This window comes from Sparus aurata, chromosome 5 (genome assembly GCF_900880675.1).
Source record: "Sparus aurata chromosome 5, fSpaAur1.1, whole genome shotgun sequence".
NCBI lineage: Eukaryota > Metazoa > Chordata > Actinopteri > Spariformes > Sparidae > Sparus > Sparus aurata.
The window spans coordinates 2,769,688-2,790,674 of record NC_044191.1 but is presented as its reverse complement, the minus strand read 5'-3'; the positions used below and the strand labels follow the sequence as shown (position 1 = coordinate 2,790,674).

General features: G+C 38.9%; 1 protein-coding gene across 3 annotated transcripts in view; it reads left to right on the top strand.

Annotated features, from left to right (window-relative positions):
• The window catches only part of pdzd2 (PDZ domain containing 2), a 92,653-nt gene that overhangs the window by 9,932 nt on the left and 61,734 nt on the right, over positions 1 to 20,987 (top strand). For all 3 annotated transcript variants that reach the window (XM_030417809.1, XM_030417810.1, XM_030417808.1), the window contains exon 2: positions 18,813 to 19,041. In XM_030417809.1, the coding sequence (XP_030273669.1) occupies positions 18,922 to 19,041 (120 nt within the window). In that variant the 5' untranslated portion in view covers positions 18,813 to 18,921. The remainder of the gene's footprint in view (positions 1 to 18,812; positions 19,042 to 20,987) is intronic.

The window sequence follows — 20,987 nt, the reverse complement described above, 5'->3', positions numbered from 1 at the left end:
TACTGCAACCCAAAGAGTGTAGGTCTGTAGGTCTTTAAATCTGTTACAAGCAGTAAGCAGGAGATTATGTGCAGAGGGGGAAGGGCTCCATTTAGAGGGATTTAGGTCATTACTGGAAATGTCATCATAATACTGTTGTTATTTTACTGATGTGTGTTCACTGTTGATGAACTAAATCTGTTTGTCTTTCCCTCTGTTTTGTCTGTGTCGAAAGATTGTAGCTTTTATGAAAAGACCTCACTTACATACACTCACTATCATTGAAAGTCCAGATGTCACAATTGGCAGTGTTTACCACACATAGACATGGGCTGGCCAACCTGATATATTAATGGCTGCCCAAGTATGTGGCAACATGTTTAAGCTTTTTTCTTTATTATTTTTTATCCATCTGTGGGAATGAAGGCATCAGCATCCTATTTACTCGTGGATGATCTCCCCTCACTCTACCCCTCCCACCTGCTGGCACATGCTCAGCAGAGAAACAAAGAAAGTATTACATCTCTCTTGTAAATACACAGATTGTGATGTGATTTCTTTTAGGAGTAATTTTCAGTACACTCTTTGTCTTCTCCTGAAAGTTTAAATTAGCCTATCAAGGTCATTGATGCAGGTGCAAAAAAGAGGCATTCTCGTCTTCTCTGAGACGAGTGGTGAAATTTCGGTCTAGCGCAGATGTCAGAGGCGCAGCAGGTGAACTGAACCTGATGGCAATGATGTAATTATGTAATTTACAGCGAAAAATGTAACTTTGTCACTTTCCAGGATGTTTGGCGGGTCAGGATTACAATCACAACACATTACAACAGCATCCATATGATTATAAACAGTTAGCAGGTACATAGATTAACATGACCGTGTACCATCATGCCTCTTTAGGATACATTGCGTCGGCTTGCTATGTGAATTACATACTGGTTTGTATTTACACCGGAGCTGCTTGGCTCTGTGTGAACAAACATAATATATAATATACAAATATATATATATATATATAATATATATATATATATATATATATATATATATATATATATATATATATATATATATATAAATATATAAATATATAAATATATAAAAATATGTTATTGGCCAAAATTGTAGTTTGTGAATTGAGAAGTTAAACTACAAAAAATGACCCAAAAAGTAGTTGAAATACTTGACGCAGCACAAAATATGAATGTAATTTAACTACCAGCAAGTTACAACAATTGTAGTTAAGCTATGTAGTTCAACTACGTGTAGTTTAAGTCTCCCCAACACTGCCAGCGACCTACCAATTACTAGATGACCCACTCTACCTCTAGGGATGCACCGGTCCACATTTATTCACCCCCGATCTGATCCGATCCCGACCTCTGAATCTGCCGATACTGATACTATTCCGATACCAGAGCTCTGTTTGCTTTAATTTTTTTATTATCATTATTGTTGATTTAATATGAAGCTGAAATAAACTCCTCTCTACAGGCAAGTATGACATTGGGCAGACATCTGAAGTCCAAATATCTGTAGTAAAGCTCAGGGCTGGAACTCCTTTTAACTTCTCAGCTAACTTGGTTGACACTCGGTTGTATAGTTCAGGTAGCGCATTCTCTAATAAGTATCTCCTGGATGGTGAACTATAACGTGGCTGCAAGTGTTCAATCAGGCTGAGAAATCCTGCGTTTTCCACCACTGATAACGGTTGGTCATCAAGTACGATGAGGTTGAGCAACTTCTTGGTAATCCCTTTAGCTTTCACGTTGTCTGCTGGGAGTTTACCTTGCTTTTGGAATGACTCCAGAAGCGATTCCTGGCGGCTCCTTTCGTCTTTTTGCCTCTGGCTAAAAATTCCCCGTGCTCTTTCACGTGGTGCTTTTTTAAATGTTTAACTGTGTTAGTTTTGATGTATGTTGTGAGGGAGCTTTCGCCTCTTTGAATAACATTGCACTTTGCTATCTTGCTTTGCGGTGTTTTCAGTGTAAAATATTTCCACATAGCAGACATGTTGGCTAGCCACAGTGCTGCTCAATACTAGCCTGCTAGCTGCCTGCGAACTGAATGGGGGCGTGTCTCATAACTCTGTGTCTCATTGAGCCACACCTCTGTTCAGGAAATCCATTCCACAGTTTGCAGCCAGCTAGCAGACTAGCCAACAGGAATCACTTGTGGAGTCATTTCAGCAGCCAACGTTAAAGCACAGACATGGCTCATGGATCAGAAATCTCTGCAGGTTGGAAAGGGTTGGAAATTTCCGATCCGTGAATTACATTGGAATCGGACCCGATACCGATACTGGATCGGATCGGCCCCATCCCTGTCTTCCTCCTGAGCTACACGCCCGGTAATTAATGCAAGATAAAGTGTTCATTAACCCTCTGGAGTCAACGATCACGCCGGCGTGATCAAATCTCGTGACCAATTTAAGATGACGTAGCAGCCTCAGTGAGTCTCGGTTCCAACTTTATGTGTTGGTGCTGCCTTCAAACTATAAACCAGTTTTGAAATTGTGTTGATAGTCCAAGTAAAGCCAGACTTAGGATAAATAATGTATGCCACGCTTTTTCGCAGACATTGCTGTCACGTCTGCTGCACGCTTGGTACAGGAAGTAACGGTAAAAACAGGCTTTTCTTACGAAAGTGTCTGCAAGCAGGAAGTGTTTGCAAGGAAAAATACATGTTCCTATTGGTGGAAAAAGGCACCACACGAACCAATCACGAAACTATATGGCAAAGCACGTGATTTGGTTGCTGAGGAAAAGGGAGAAGTTCTGGGAGGGACGGTGGTAAAAGAGTGACAGTGACGTGATAGAGACAGTGATAGAGATAGTGAGTTTTAAGAGTTGAGACATTTATGACATATAGCGTGCTTGGAGTGTATAGTTAGTGTGTTATGTAGTGTTAAGTGTAGTGTGTTTAGTGTGTAGTGGAGTCGTTTTTTTGTTTTGTGAGTCAAAACAATGAGGAGGCTGCTGAATGTGGAGCAGGTAGGAAGGAACTGAGGGAGACCTGAGCCTGAGGCATTGCCTGCATTTAAATGTAAATAGTTACATATATAACTTTGTTAATTTCAAAAACGTATTAACAATTTTAGCAAACAACAATTTATATTTGCATTATAAGTAATAAAAATGGTTCGTTAAACATATTTGTATTTGTAATTTTTACAGTAAAAAAATCTAACTTTTCCTACTCTGATTTTATGTTCTTTTGTGATTTTAGGTCCGTTGTGTTCATACAGTATGTCAAAATGTAACTGTACAGTCACACGTGAGGTTTTGCTGAAAATAATGACACCAAACAAGGTAAGGTAAATAGTTTTTAAGGTGAAATATAATGGCAAATTCAAAAATGGCCAATTATACCCCTGACCTCAGAGGGTTAAACCTGAATTAAAACATTTTATAGTGCTTTTTCTTTCTGATTATGATCTGTTTATCAATCAATCTTTAATCTTGGTGCTTTTCATACAGAAAAGTAGTGCAAAGTGCCTTACAGAGATTTAGAACAACAACAGAGATTTAAAAGATAACAGAAAATAAAATCAAGAGAAGAAAATCGAATGAACCCAACCCTCCCACCCCCACAGACATGCACAGAGACATGCACAAATACATATACACTCATACACACACTCACACATACGCACGCAGACACACTGACCCACACAGTCACACCCACACATACACTAGCTGTTACTAAAGAGACATGGCTGGGCAGCGAGACCTGAGGCGTGGAGAAAGCTACCTTTGTGGGGGCCAGCCACACTGAGCGAGATTTCGGTCCAAGACCGCAGGGAGCACCGCCGCAGAGACCACCCAAACCCGGGCAGACAGGAGGCCCCGCACCAATGTGCAGAGCCATCTACCCACCTGGGCTGAAAAAAAATTTTTTTCGGGGGGGTACTCATGTTTTGACAAACCAATTGCATATTCATTTGTAGCTATATTAAACTAAGATATTCTGTTAATTTCACTCGTTTTGACACAATACTTGCAAGATCCATGCTCTCTTTCTCTCTCTCCTAACTGAGGCTGCATTACTTTGAAGTGGCTAGTGCTATAACGTTAGTGCTAGGCTAATGTGAGCCTTAAGTTAGTAGGTAACATAAGCCATAACAAATGTGCCTACCATCCCTAACATTATGTAACATGTATTTCAGTATGACAGATTTAAAAACAAAACATAACATAAACCGTTCATCCTTTGGATGTTGTTAATATGAATTGGAACTCACAATGAATTCTTTAAACAAATCCGGATGACGGATGAAAGGTATCGCAAGTATTGGTTCTTGTGACATCCCTACTTACTAGAGGAATTGTGAGACAGAATTATCTCCTTCTGTTTCGTAAAGGAAGGTCATACACTGGACCATGCTAAATGAGACTATGCTAACAGCTGTTATAATAACTGCATCTTAACTAATTCTGGCTCATTTAATTTGGTGAGGAACCTTCATAAGCAAATGACAACACATTTGTAAAACTGTGGTATCTTTGTTTGTTTTAAGAACTCATACATTACTCTGATGGTTTACGATGTATTGTCAAATAATTTGGTGAAGTTTGATCAAACATCAACCAAAACAGAAAATGTTGTGCATGCAGCACTAATTTCAGTAAGACACTGAATGTCACCACAGACCCACCATTTGACATATCAGAACACCATCTGAAATGTGTAATCTAATATCAACAGAATGTGTGTCGAGTTTGGTAATATCTGAACAAAGACTTGTGAAAATCCGTTAATGGATTTTGCATATTGAAAAAAATAGTGACAGAGTTATGAATTAAAAAACAAAACAATTGATTTGATTTTGATTTTATTTGTCCCGTAGGGAGATTTGTCTTCACTGACAGTACATTACACATCTCCGACGTCAACGTACACTACATACACATCAACAAACAAAAAGAAAGAGACATACATAGCAACAATAACAACAAAGACAACTTATATGACAGCACAATAGCGGACAGACAGATCAGCGGGGCCTGCTGTTCAAGGCAGCTATGGCTGCAGGGATCAGGCTTTTCCCCAGCCGGGCCCTCCTGTACGTTGTACAGTGACCTTTAGAATGTGAAATGTCTGTTCAGTGAGATCTGTTGTTATAAGTCACACCCGCTTTAATCAATCACTACCAAATTTAATGCATTGACTGATTCATGCACCTAGGTCACGCAAATCCATTCAGGAATTTATGTTGACGACATAAAGTTTTCACATTTGTGATGTCACCTACTGATTGGGGTCAAAATGCTTATGGAGTCCTATTCCTAAAATCGAAGGAATGACCCTTCAGCAACCTTATGTTTCAATTCAACCACAATTTGTCTGTAAAAGATTTGAACAGACACAATTCATTTTTCTGAATTACTGACATGGCCTATTTTTTTGTCAATCCAAATTACCTCTTTATGCGGTACTTCCTTTAATTAATCTGACTAAAAAGTCTACGGTTACTGCATCTTTTCAATACCAGTCTTGTGTGACCCACCTCAGTACATAAAAATTACCAAATCAAAACATAAATCTATCTACAATATAATACAAGTTTGCTGTAATCAACAAAAATACAATTTTCATATCGCAGCTTGACAGGGCACTTATTGAATGTGGCAAAAATGACACATGACTACTGCAGAGTTGGGTGGCAAAGTTGACAACAACTCCTCAGTTCTTGCTGATAATCTGGGCTTGTTGTATTTTTTAGGGGGAATTGTTGTGAGGCAGTTTTTACACAAAGCGTGTGTTCTGTTTAGTTGGCCCTTCCCAACAAGTTTGTGAAAATGGACATATGCCCAATATGTCTGCTTTCAAAATACTGGAAGGGTCTTTTTAATCATATGCTGCTGATCTCTGCCTCCTTCCCACATATCTCTTAACAAAGGCCTGAGTGAAGTTAGTTTAATGTCGGCCAACAATTCAAAGCATGACAGCAAAGTTACTGCTTCCTGCTGAAGCTGGAAAATCAACAATCAACATAGGCTAGAATCTCCTGATTGTGCTCTGTCTGCATGAATGCAGAAGCTTCCATGTCCACAACATGATGCATCTTATAATTTAAAAAAGTCCACGTTTCTACTTAAGATATGTAGTAAGATTTTTTATGATTGGACAAATCAGAAATTAACAAGTCTCATGCAACTTTTGATAAGCCTTTTCCAATAAAGACTTTGGAAGCAATCTGAACTATTGTTTAGGAGGAGATCCATCAGCTAGACACAAAAACATCAGGGCTGTACCTCTTCAGGGTCTGAACCCTACACAAACACAATGGGTTTTCTGCTCATGTGGGGCCTAAATCCAAAGTTTAGCCGTAAGTGGAAATAATCTTTTTTTCTAACTAACTATAATTTACAAAACACATTTACAATTAACACATTGTTGGCAAGTAGGGCTTGGAACCCCTGGCTTTGATCTTTATATTCCCAGAGAAGGCGACTTATCAGATTTTGCCCCTGGGGAAATTCTATATATGTATCCACAAGTAGATAGACTGACATCAAATGTAAAAAAAACAATAAAAATTGTGGCAGTTTTGTCTGTTTGTACTTAAATTGCCAATAACAGTCAAAATGTTGGTGTTGGCGCAATTGCAAGTTAACCTTGCTATGGGCACTAACACAGCCCATACCATTTGAGCTTTGTTCTAGAAAAAATCTGGATGGTCATTTTTCCTCTTTACCTGGATGACATGATGTCCATCACTCCAAAAAACTATTTGAAATGTGGACTCATCAGATCACATCACACATTTCCAGTTAGAATCAGTTCATCTCAGATGAGCCCAGGACCAGAGAAGTCATTTGAGCATATTAGACTTAAACGGTCACATGGTGGTCGGGCATAGACCGTTTACATTACTTGCAAACCACGCCAACCGTGGTTGTGCTTCTTTTTAAAATCAATACTTAGTAGGGCAATCGATTCTACAACTAAACAGGGTCTACTCGACTGCAAAATTTGCAGTTCATGGAATTCGTGCAGCCATTACCAGTGTTGTTGTGAGCTTATTAGGAAGTGGGATATTTTTTCACTGCGGCAACTCCAGCTGATAAATGGCTTTCGCTTTTATGTTAGAGCCACTGCTTGTAGATGTAGCAACAAACTTAGTTTATAGCCTCTTTTTAATGTTTGCAATTGCATACAACAAACATTATAGAAAACTGACACATTATGTTGTATTCAGGTTTAAATCAGGCTTGTATTTATCATGTATTTATACATATGTTTTTAATTTATAATAATTTTATGGCACTCTTGATTGTATATTATACTCTCATGGCTTTTAGTCCAGCTTATTTTGCCAATTCAGTCTGTGTCCCTTCCCAGCGGTTCTCTAAATAAAGCATAGGAGAATAGTTTGCCTGCGTTCTGTGGTGATGCACAAAGCTGAATAGTCAGCTGAATTTTCTGCACACACCCACATTAGGATTGCCAGCCTCAATGCAGCTGGCACAAACACTTTACAGTTATCTGAACTATGTGATTGGTTAGTTTATCTGTTCTCGCCCCTTTTGTTTGGTAAAAGTTTCATGTGCATGTTTACTACAAAATTTCCTTGGCTCATGCGGTCAAGTTGCTTAGGGATGTTGGAGAACATTCTGAACAGTGAGACGACAGACATGATTAGCTGTAATAATATTACATTATAGTGCTGAGTATCAACTAGGCCTATAAAATGAACTTTATGGCATTTCTCTCTTTTCATTTCCCCTCATTGTCATCTATTTTAGCTGTTGAATAAAGCCATGAAATACAGAAAATAAATAAATATATTTCAGTCTCCTCCAAAAATACCTTCCTTAATGCATCTTTTTAATATCTCTGTCAGATTACATCATTTGTAATTTTATCAGACCTTAAAAAGCTCCTGTAGAGCCACAAATACCTCTTTTACACTAGTCAAAGCCACTAATACCCACCATCATCTGACTTTTGTCTTCAATGTGAATGTGTACAATCGGCATTCACACCCAGTTCAATTGACTCTGCAGTAGTCATGGATATTCATGTCTCCACCTCAGATCGGCTGTAATGTGAACACAACAGCTGGGTGAACACGTAACAATCACCACTCTTCAGGCACAATGCTTTGATATGTGTTAAATTAAAGGCCACTAGCTTGTTCATACTTTTCCATTTGTCTCATTTTAATTAGCACTTGAACATTGATCAGTCTGCGCTGAGTTTGAAAGAGAGACTGAAGTAAAAAATACTAGAAAAGTGGCTTTTGTGCCTGTCAGAGGCCTAATTGGTTCTTTGTTTAATAATTTAAATAAGTTTAAACGTCTTCTGTATGTATTACAATGTGATGATCTGTTGCTTTCTACTGTTCCCTGGCTTGCGAGTTAATCACATATAGGGTTCTGGACTCCTACACTAACGGATTCCTATACTGACCAAATTATGTCAGTACTACCAAGTAGCAATTCACATTAAATCAATCGGTGCCAAATCTTGTTTCCTGAGTGGCATCTTTACAGTAAAGTTATAGAGAGGGATGCAGACTAAGAGGTCTCTTCAAAACTCTTGAAATTCCTTACCATCGATTTTTTATGTTGACTAAAACAGTATGTTTATCAGTATGTTCAAAACCTGGTTATAAAACCAACAGTATGTAAACTGCATACTGTGTACGAGGATTAATTATTGAAGGCTTTCTTTGATTGCTGAAAGGATATTGTATAACAAGCAGTCAGCCTGCTAGCTTGATGTTAACACGTGATAAAAATTCCCACTAATGTGCTAATTGGGGTTAGCATCGCTACCATGTTTAAAGTATATTTACAAACGATATGTTTTAATTTGCATGCTTGGAAATAAAATTATATGTGTGCTCATATTTACAGGCATATATGGTATTTCATATGCTTTTGAAACTGAATTATAATTGTAGACTTTACATAATTAACTCAATCTGCGACTGTAGCGTCAACACTTCTACTACGGCTCAAGGGGTCAAAACATAAACTCAAAATCCCCATTCGGTTTGAAATAGAGCCACCACTATTTGAGACATTACATGCCAGTAGAGAGCAGCACATACATCTTGTTGTTTTCTATTGTTTCTATTGTTTTCTATTGTTCTTATAGCACTAGCTTGATGAGCAGGAGAAGCTAAATATAGAAACTAACTTCAAAAAGCATTTAAAAAAAAACATTTGCAGATTCATATGCAGTATAGCAAGATGCCACTGAAATAAAACCTACAGCAACTGACTGAGGTGATGTGCATTGTTACTAGAAAAATGGCTGATGATATATATAAAAAAAGACGTACTGCTTGGTACCTGTATTGAATTCCATGTAGGGGTATCGGAACTGGAATTGGTTCAAATTTAAACAGTACCCAACTCTAATTACCTATAGCCCTTTTTAGATAGAAAAGGCGGCACATTTACTCCAAGGTAAGGACGGCAATGTGCCGGCCTGTCTTTCTAAAACGGAGGCGCAATATTCCTCCTTTGCCAAAAGCCCCCTCTGAGGTAGGTTTAAACATGTGACGTGACGTGAAGCACGAAGTTGGCTGTGAACGGTGACAAAGAATTTGTCTTCAAAATAAGAACTTTACATTGCACCCCATTGAAGTTTAGAACTGGGTTCTTAGCGGGGGGCTTTTAATTTGAAAGTAGCGACCGTTCTTAGCTTGCCGACACTACAACAAGCTAACCCAACCAAAAAGCTACAGAGACGGAAGACACGCTAGCATCTCCTGGATCTCAGAGGCTGTCCAGTTGCTCATCTTAATGTCCACGGATGAAATGATGGACTGACTGCTGTGATCAGCTGTTTCCTGGTTTTAAAACTCCCCGGCTGTGGGTCGCACAACAGCGCAGGTCATCGACACGTCCGCCCACCTCACGCAGAGGCCGGCCGCCTCATTTTTAGATAGCAGGCGAGGTGGAGATAAGTGTACCCTCCGAGGCAGAAAATCGGCGGACCAAAACAGAACCCCAATTTGCCGACCTCTGTCTAAAACCGCGGACCGAGCCGCCAAAAGGACGGGCAAATTGGCGGCTTGGTGCCCTGTCTAAAAGCGGCTTATGTTAGTGGGTTAGCTCGCACCTTTTATATTTATACATTTATAATTTCATTGAAAATGTGCTAACAGGCTGAGGATTACCAACCATGCTGAGAAAACTGAACTTATTTCTAAAATCTGTTGATGTGTTTTTTAAGTATTACATCTTTCGTTGAACTCTGAAGAGCTCTAGTTCATCCCCCAGACACTCTACCTTTATTCATCTACGGGATTGTAATGTTGTCATTACCTTGCAATATCGCATTTTAAAAGCTTCATCCTCCTGAAATTCAACTTCTCACCTCCACTACTTACTTGTAAACTGACACCTCCTATTCCAGCCCATGGTTCAGCTCGGGCCAGCACAGGGCAGGCCCTGTTTTCCTTTGGTTAGAATCTACAGGAATAGTAGAGACAGATGGTACCACAAAGCCCTACAGTTTATTTGAAGCTCAAGCTCTGCATAGTCATTAAAGTGTGGTCTCGTGGTACCCTGCGTTTTTGTCTATATCTGCCACAGATGTGGCTGCACTTCGCTCTCTGTCTGTAGTTAAGGGTGTAGATGAAGGGTTAAACCGGATTCCTCCCTATAGAGAGGAGCCCTTCTCAGAGAATTGGGCATTTCCGCCTACTGAGGGCTGTTAATCAGCTTGAGTGAATTTTAAATCTGTATTTACAAACTAGTTTGCTGTCTCTTTTCCTTTGGTCTGACGCCCAGCATCTCAGTTTTCCATATGCCTGCTCACCAAAACTTCTGTGCTACGTGAGGGGGGCATTCTGAAGATGTTTTGCTCAGTTTTATTGCCTTTACTTCAGTGTGGTATTGGCTCTTGTGCATGTAAAAAGTCTTGAATGCCAAAAAGGCCAAAGTCTGCAGCAACAGGTGCTCCTCTCTCCCACAGAAAACACTGCTATAAAGTGCTTGAGAAGACTCATCAGTAATCCCACTTTTAATTCCATGACTTCATGTGTTTAAACTGTGTCTCACAGGCGTAACTTCTAATTCTAGTGTTGGACTTAATTGAGTGTTAACTTTTCTTTATTGTGTTCCAAAATGCAAATGCAATTGTTTGTTCTTGTTTGTTCAGAACATGGTGGTTTATGTTGGTTATTGTCTTAATTGTGCTTGTTTGTAGTTTTAAACTTTTGTGATGAGGCTGAGCTCAAGTCTTCCATACAAAATTTCCAAGGATACGCTGTGATGTAACTCTCCTTCCCCAATCCCCTAATCTAACTGCCCTGTGGTGATCAGATTGTCAGTCTTCACCAGCAGCGATGACAGCTTGTCCATCATCCTGCTCTCTTCCACCACCAGCACTGGGCCAAGAGGACATCCCAGGATGGAGCTGGCCTTTTTGATAAGTTTATCAAGTCTCCTCATACCTGCTGCTGAGATGCTGCTGCTCCAGCAGACTACTCCATAGGAAATGGCTGATGCCACCACAGAGTCATAGAAAGAAGTCAGGAGTGCCCCCTGCACTCCAAAGGACCGGAGCTTCCTCAGCAGATGGAGTCTACTCTGACCTTTAGTCTCTAACCCAAGTAACCACATTTGGATAATATTGCAATACAAATTAATGCCAAACCAACATGCACACTGACTTACAATAAAAACTGCAGAATACCATCAACACACTTCTCTGAATCCGAATTAGTGAGTCACAATGTCTGCAGTTGATGTTTTTATCATGTCAGGGTCTGATAAAATATATTATAATCATGACACATATATAACAATATTCATTTGTACTTGTCCCTCTCCCCTGAAACCTAGTTAGTTCTACGTCCGTGTATGCAAAGGTTTTTGTATTTCTCTAAAAACGTGTTGATTTGAACTGTGACTCATCCAGTTAAACTTTTGTTAAGCTAGATTACTCTGTAAATCTTTTTATTATATTTTTCCCAATAAGTTTAAATTGAGGCAGGTGGCTTCTCAAAGGCAGTCAGGCAGGCAGGCCGTCAGGCAGGTAAGCAGGCCGTCAGGCAGGCAGGTAAACAGGCAGGGACGGAGAGGCGCTGGAGTCTATCTGCCACGCACCAAAACACAATCGTGAGATGGACCTCATCGAGAAAAAACACACACTGGGGAAAAAACAGTGAAACACAGAAATACAATATCTAAGAAGTCGTTATACTGCTAACACAACAGCTAGAGGCCCTTGATTCAGTCACCGTAACTGGCCGAACAATCTGGCGTCGGAATGGACACAAGACACTTTAGTTCCAGTATTTTGAGTGTGGGTTTTCTTTTCTGATGTTGCCTGTGTACCACAAGGCCTCACTGCTGCTGCCTCACCTTTGGTTCTGTAAGCGTGGTTTGACATTCACTCTGTGTGTGGATCACAAAAGAAAAGATATATTTGTCATCAAAAAAAATTTTCTCTAGGGATGTCCCGATCAGGTTTTTTTTTTTACCCTGATCCCAATCCGAGACCTTTAATATTTAGCAAATGCAGATACCGAGTCCCGATCCGATACTTAGCCCTAACTAATATTTTCCTGGATAATACAGCTGACAAATAGAGAAAAGAGAAATCTGCAGTATTTAAAGGAGTCCCTCCCAGATTTCATTGTCTTGTTTGTGATTGTTGTGGCTAAAAGTCTTTAAAAATGGAAAAGACTGAATATCAAAGTTCTCACTAACTGAAAGTGCAAAAATACAGGTCTCAGAAAAGCAGGCAAAGATGATAATTCACACGATTTAACCTCCATACCTTCTCTAGATTGAGGGTTAGACTGTAGGTGGTCCTACCTCCAATATGAGGAATATGTTACAGCCCCATAATAAAACTAGAAATTGGTGGATAATTGTCTGAATACTAGAATATTATAGTCTAGAGATTTAAAAAGTTATAGGGGGACCAAGGCATCTAAAACCTTTTCAAAAACTTGCTAAAATTATTTAAAAAAAATAGATATTTATGTCTGTGCAGGATACTTGAAAGAGAAAAAAAACTTCTAAAAGGTTGCTGTGGGTTCAGCTCTCTGTACTTTTTTAGCCTATAACTGAATCTCTGTTGTCTGAAGTTTAGTTTTCCTCCTCAGCCAACCAGAGGTTCAGTTACTGCTTTCATGGTTTTGCTGCTTCATTTATTTTTTATAAAGAATTTCTGGGAAATTAAATGTGTTTATTATGATATTTATTTCAATAATACTGCAGGGAGGGGGAATATTTACAGCTGCTCTTTGAACTCTACTCAAGACAAGCTAATCATCTGCTTAAGATGTACCTTCAAGCAGGTAGCCCTGTTTTAATGGAACACCAAATAGTAAATGCGTATGGAAAAGCCCCACTTATGCTCAGTTCCATGTCACGACACACCTGAGACACTGAGACATCTGTTGACTACTAAAATCTATGAAAATAAAAAGTAAAGGACTCAAAGGGCAACCCTGCTGGGTTCCCTGTTATAACTCAAATGCTTTGAATATACATTATCAGTTAACATCATAGCTATGAAGCTTGGTTTGGCAAGGTAAGAAGAATAACAACTAATCCTTTTTTATGTTAACTAATGCATTGCTCGTAGGAAGTATGTATTCCTATAGAAAGTGGGAGGTTAAGTACACTGTAAAATGTTCCCAGAATTTAACAATATTTTACTGTAATATTTCACAATAATTTACTGTATAGTGTATTATATTATATTTACTGTATTATATATATATTATTATATATAATAATTTACTATATACTTTACAGGCTTTAACTGTAATAATCACAATATAATACTGAAATAATTTAGAATTTTCTGTGAAAAAAACTGATACCAGGATTTAACAACATTTTACTGTATTATTTCACAGTAAAATACTGTAGTCAAACCATCCTCTGTGATAACACAACAAATTATTGTAAAATTTGAATCGCGCTTGAACCGCGCTGCATTGTGGGACCAAGAAGAGACGACAGGTGGATACGGGTGGATAGGATACCGTTCTCTTTTATACATCCATGGTGGATAATGTTACAACCCGACACATACGATAGAAGAGCTCAAAGGTAAGGTTAACGTCATTACATATTAGGCAGCTTGTCACAACTTTATATTAGTTGTGTGAGTTAATGTTAGTAAATGAACGATCTTTGGATCAAGGTAACGTCACTTTATGCTCCACTTTTTTGGCTGTTAGGTCATTTCAAAGCCGTTTTTCTCTGCGTATTAGCAAAAGTCAAAGTTAAAGTAAGCTAACGTTAGCCTCCAGCTGCAGCAACTAAGTCATTACAAAGCCGTTTTTCTCCACGAAGCTTTGCCTCGCAGAGAAGTAACTTATATCTTTTGAAAGCTCAAATCATGTGCTTTCATTTGGTGGTCATATCGATGGGAGGGATATGCATGAGTATTTGATTGACTACTAATCTTTTCCAGCTTAAAGTATATGATCTGTCACTAATTGCTCTCCATTCTTTTTCAGAGGCAGGACAGTGACCCCTGGAGCAGGCTGTTGAGGTAAAAATAGAACATAAAGCTGTGTAAATAATCTGAGAAAATCAAGTGGTTCTCTTTTTGATATTGTACTTTGATCCACCACTGAATGTCTCATCAAACTAGCAAATGACATTTGGATCAAATTAAGCCTATACCTCAGTAATGTAATCGCATTCATTCACATGTTGACACATAACATTTGCTCTGATTAACCTCTAAATCATTGGAACCAGTGAAACGTCTCTTATGCACCATGTTGAATACGCTACAATGCTTTGTTATTTCTTATTTTACAGCCGTGTGCCACAGCCGCTGATGAGCAGAGGACAGTGACGTTACCAAGCACCTCCTGCTTGATTGTCCAAGGTACTGTTGATATCTGGATTTTATATTGATATTTCGAGCTGTATGTGGTTTTTTTTTAAAAATGAACAAAAAAGTCACTACATGATCATTTCACATAATTGTTTATTGGTCTCTTGACATGTTTTTCCCCCAATATTGTTTTTTTTTCTGAGTCTGAGCTTAAGCAGTAGTGCACCAGTAGTTGGTGTACAGTAAATGATTTTAGAGATTTCAGATGGCTTTTTCCAGCATTCCAGGGTAGTGCCTTGACTAAAATTTGGTTTGGAACTGTATCACTAAGGAAGCCCCAATAGATCAGCCATCAATCAAAATCGTCCGATCTTCAGTATACAGTAAATATGAGATTAGCGAATTCTATTTGTTTTATAGTTGCCGATTACAAAATAATTGACACAAGAGTAATTTCTTAGCAGAGCATGCTGCGAACCACTGTTTCCACCCAGCTGACTTTAGCAAACGGACTGTCAACATAACATACATACACACTAACTTGCACATTGACGCTCACATCAATGGAAAGCTGCTTTTTTTCACAGATCTCTATATAGATTGATTGTATTTGTGTGTATCCAGACATGTCCAGTGTCATATTTTTAGCAGGGTGTAAATTTAAGTTCACAATCTGGACTGTTTGCTAACATCAGCTGAGCTACTCGTTAACTGCTTATGTAAATTTGCACCGGGCAGCATTTCAAGTTTTTTAAAGGCTGAAGCTATACAAAAACTGTCAATAAAAAGATTGGATCAACCGATATGGCTCATTAATGATGGAGATCAGTGATAGATGATAAAAAAAAAAATGATCAGGGCATCCCTAGTTAAAACCAAATCTTAGAGACTTAAAAATTGCACGAGCAAGGTAGGGCTCAATGTTCTCTGGCGTCAGGTGTGCAAGAGACAGTCAATTAGACCACTGACAATGGTTAATGAGTGGGTCACAGTTTTCAAAAGCATTCAATGTTGCTGAACATTTAAATGAATTAAATATAAGCATTGCTCTCTTGTGCAGCATTCCACCTCTTTAAAATAGTGCAAGATGGGTATGTCTGTTCATTTCAGGCAACATAATGAAGCCTAGTGCTTGGATGCTGTCCACTGAAGGACAGGTGGTGATGGGACCACATGAGCATTCTCTAATTTGTCCTCTGTATTTGGTCAATCTGAATCAAATTCAGCAGCCCAACACTCCTCAACTTTCTCCTTTTGATAGCATGGCAAAGAGAGCACACAACCTGTGAGCTGTAGACATGTTTGGTAAACTTCATCAACTTTAGTGCATTATTGTCTCAGGAATTTCCATTATTATTTTCATCACAAGTGTTTGTTTTTCAATGTTTGCGTATCTCAGTTTCTACACGACTGATTTGCTTGCTTGTATAAATCTTGCTTGGCTTTCAATACTAATTTCTTTGGTGTAGGTCCGATTTAGTTAAAGAGGAAGGGGCACCACTGCATATGCCTTGGATAAACAATGCAATATTAAATCTGTAAAACTGAAAGTTGTCTTTGCTTTATCATTTACAGGTGCTTCTTGGGCATTAACCCTGAGATGGGCTCAAATTCAAAGAAGCGTGGAGGCATCAATCGACACGTGAGCACGCTCCAAAGGAAACTTGTTGACTTTGAGTGGTCAATGTAAATATGAAATTGTTACGTAGTTGACGTAAGAATGTTCATATTGTATATGTTCATAAGTTGTAAATTGTTTATACTGTATTGTTTATACTGTATATTTTTAAAGTTGTAAATTTACGTCCAGGGTTGGGTATGGTAACCAATTTCCTGCAATCGATAAATCACAATTTGATATTGATTCGATTTAATATTGATTGATTGATTCATAGATTCAGTTAGTGAAACCAAAGTATGATTTTGAGCTGTAACCTGATTACATAACTACCCCAGCCATGTAACACATCAATACTGGTATCAATATTGACATTAGACAGGGAATGAATATATCAGCACTTCATAGCTGAATCTGCTCTTTAAAAATGAAAATTCATGTTCATGTTTATGTTCAGAGACAGCTCTAGTAAATTGTTGAATTTGATAGTTTTATAATTATTAAAAAATTAAAATGAGTATTGTCTTTGTTATCTTTGTTCTTGTTTTGACTTTTAATTTAGCAAATCCAATGCGTGTTTGTGTGGTAAAATCACAGGTAACAAGTCAAATTTGCAATATGTTACAGTATTATTTAAATTGTAAATTTACAGTAAATTACTGGCTACTGGTTGCATTACTTTTACAGTAAAAATTAAAATACAGGCAATTACTGTAATTTATATACAGCACGATACTGTAATTCCACAGCAACATACTGCTATATCACAGTAATTCCATGGGCATGGCAACTGTGAAGTTACAATATACAGCTGTAGATGTATTGTATTATACTGTGAAATATTTACAGTATATTGTTGTGAAACATGTACAGTACATTACTGTGAAATATTCACAATAAATTACTGTAAAATTACTGTGAAAGTAACGCAACTAGTAGCCAGTAATTTTCTGTAAATTTACAGTGAAAAATTTTACAGTGTAGCGTTTTCATAGATGGCCAAATGAGGCTGTGTTTAAAGGTTGGACGTCAGGGATATAATTGGCTGTTTTCGACTACTTTTGTGATATTGATATTTATATTTAATATATCACCTTAAAAACGATTTACCTTGCCTTGTTTGGTGTCATTATTTTCAGCACAACCTCACATGTGTGACTGTACAGTTATTGTTTCATTTTGATATACTGTATTAACACAATGGACATAAAATCACAAAAAAACATAAAATCAGAGTAGGAAAAAGTTTGATTTTTTACTGTGAAAACTACAAATATGTTTAACGAACCATTATTAATACTTATAATGCAAATATAAATTGTTGTTTGCTAAATTTGTGCATTATGTTTTTGAAATTTACAAAATTATGTGTAACTACTTACATTTAAATGCAGGCAATGCCTCAGGCTCCTTCCAGCTGCTGCACTGCCTGCTCGACATTCAGCAGTCTCCTCATTGTTTTAACTCAAAACACAAAAAAACGACTCCACTACACACTAAACACACTACACCAAACACTACATAACACACTAACTATACACTCCAAACACGCTATATGTGTCAAATCTCTCAACTCTCAAAACTTGCGATCTCTATCACCGTCACTGTTGCTGTCACTCTCTCGCCGCCGTCCCCTCCCCCTGTTCCTCAGCAACCAAATCACATATTATGCCATATAATTTTGTGATTGGTTGGTGTGGTGTCTTTTTCCACCAATAGGAATGTGTTTTTTTGCTTGCACACACTTCCTGCTTGCAGACACTTTCGTGATATATCCAGTTTTTACCGTTTCTTCCTGCACCGGACACAAAGCACCATGACGGCAATGTTCGTGAAAAAGCGTGGCGGACATTATTTATTGTAAATCCGGTTTTGGACGTGCCGGCGCATCCGTCGACTCAGGAGGTGGGGCGTGGGGGTGGGCTAGCAGCTAGCTACACACGGACATCCACAGATTCCGATTCCAGTTTGTTGTCCTTGCGTATCCGGATCTCCATGGACTGGAACAGACTCGGTCCGGACTCGTTCAGTCTCATTAATCCACAACAGTCAGGTTAGATGCACAGAATGGGACAGAACTGCCGGCAAAATCCCGGTCTAGCTCGCACCGCTGGTGGGGCGTGGGGGTGGGCTCTGCAGTGATTGTCTCTGGTGTGCACGTGGCTATAGTGGCTATGGTTAACAATGCTAACGGAATTGGTAAATCATTTATGAAATAATTTATTAATGGTATCATTGTAGTCCAAACAAATCTAAGGTCGCACACCCTTCAACCACGCAGCAGCCATGTTGAAAATCTCAGGTCAGTCTGATCCTGATCTGTGGATATTTGAGGCACACACACACACACACACACACACACACACACAGAATTCTTGCTTTTATTGAGAGATTTAACTTTTTATCCTATGTTCTATAATTTATCTTACAGAGATGGATTTGGGGCTATTGGTCCACATTTGTGCCTGTACCTGCACTGACTGTTGGAAGCATCAGAGCGGCTGCTATTAAGTGACCCCCAACAGCACCAGAATGCCAGAATGCCTATCACTCAGGAAAACGCCCTCAACATCCTTCCACTACTGGAGGACTGGCCCAGGGCTCAGACAACAAGATCACAGCAGGACCACGACCTGAACAATGACCATTGTGGTTACAAGGTAATCCAGTTCACCCCCATGTTTCTACTTAAATATTGAATGGCCCAACCTTCAACATGTAACTGCGAAAATTAAGCGTAACCCGAACTTAATTTTTGTAGGAATACAAAAAATTACTATGAGCTATTATTATTGTTATGCCATGTCAATTGTAGCCTCGTACAGGCCAATAAAAGTAGTGTAATTATCTCTAGAGAGAGAAAGAGAGACCGAGAGAGAGACCGAGACCATCCTCTTGGTCAATGTTTCCCCTTTAATGACATTTTTAGGCACTTCCACTAAGAATAATGTCCAGTTCCTTGTCGAAAATGAATGTATCTTTTTTGTCAGAAGATTCTCCCCTCCCCTGGTGTGTAGTAAAGTAGCCTACTTTGATGTCTTTTTGTCTTTTTTGTTTACCTTTAGACAGCACTGCACTGTGCTCCAATTGAAGCCCTCTAGCTTTCATTTGAACCGAAATTTGGTGGAAAACCTTTGCGTGAACAGAGTATCCTTCTTACAGTGGGTAAAGTGAACCTGGAGTACCTTGTGTTCCAAAAGACTCTGCCAAGATCCATTGGGGTGAAACTTTTAAGTTTCAGACATAAAGAAGAACTAATAAAGACAGCATGGCAGAAAAAAAGGCTTAATGTATCAGAGGAGGATTGTGTTTCTGGACTGGGTTTATACGCTGGGGTATTAAAAAAACAAAAGGAATACACAGATGCAAAGAAAGTACTGACAGAGAAGAAAATCCACTTTCAGACACCATTTCCAGTGAAACTATGCGTGTTTAACGAGGGGGAAACGTGCGCCTACAAAACAGTGGAGGAGGCGATCTAAGAACATGGTGGTGAGAGGATTTCATGTAACTGTCATCTAACCAGCAGAGAATAGAGAGGATTAAACACCTAACCTGGCAAATGAGCCAAGCACAGAATGGACAAAGACCAATGGAGCCAAGATACAAATAGAAACTGCAAGCCTTAAGGAGAACCTAAGACAGCGTATAATTGAGATGGGATCTAAGACCGAGTTTTTTTTGTTTTGTTTTCATATTACTGCTACTCAAGAAGGATTAAGGTGAGATACAGACAGTTCTCTTTATGTTTTACCTATACGGCTCTGCAGAATTTCGAGTGACACACAAACAGCCAATGACTTAACAGATAGATCCCATGTGTGCTCCCTCCCTTGCTCATTGAATATGCTTACCTGGTACGAGTGACACACAGAAGCCAATCCCAGGTGCACCATCGCCATGGGAATGACACCAACAGAAGTGTGTAGAATGAGGCATTCTAATGGATCCTACTGCAGTTTTCGAGAGACCAGTCGATGGTAGGATCGATCTCCCTCTCTCCTGGTCTTTTGCTGCTCCTCTCATGGTCAGTCATCTTCCGAAGCCGATCCAGATATTTAAGCTGGAGATGCATATTAGATACGTTGCAGGTTTGTGGAGCAGGAGCTCCAGCCCTCCAGGGAAATCACACCCAGCCTCTGAAATGTGCCTCTGAAACACAGCCAAAAAACACACACACCAAGGACAGACAAATTGTTCAATTTTGCTTGCTTGATCTACGGCATCTGTGACCTCAAGTCACCCAATTCCTCATTACAATAAGGTTTAATCGGTTTTGATTTCTTAATTTTCTGATTTCCAACATGGCTGTACGTCCCTTATCTGAGTTTAAAAAAGTATGTTGTACAGATCATTTCCCCCTGCTTTTAGGCTGTTCAGCTGTTACACTAGCTTGTTGGGTCTGGGGATTTTATTACCAGTGCTAGACCTCATGTGCAGCAGTGAACGATCTGGTAGTTGACGATGGTCTCCAATCAAATTAAATGAAGCTTTGTCTTTCACTATCTGCAAAAGTGGGCTGTACCTTAAATTCTAAGCATTTTCTAACCATTCAAATGGAGCTACAGTATAATCGACCACACCTTTCCCTTTGGTGACACTGTCA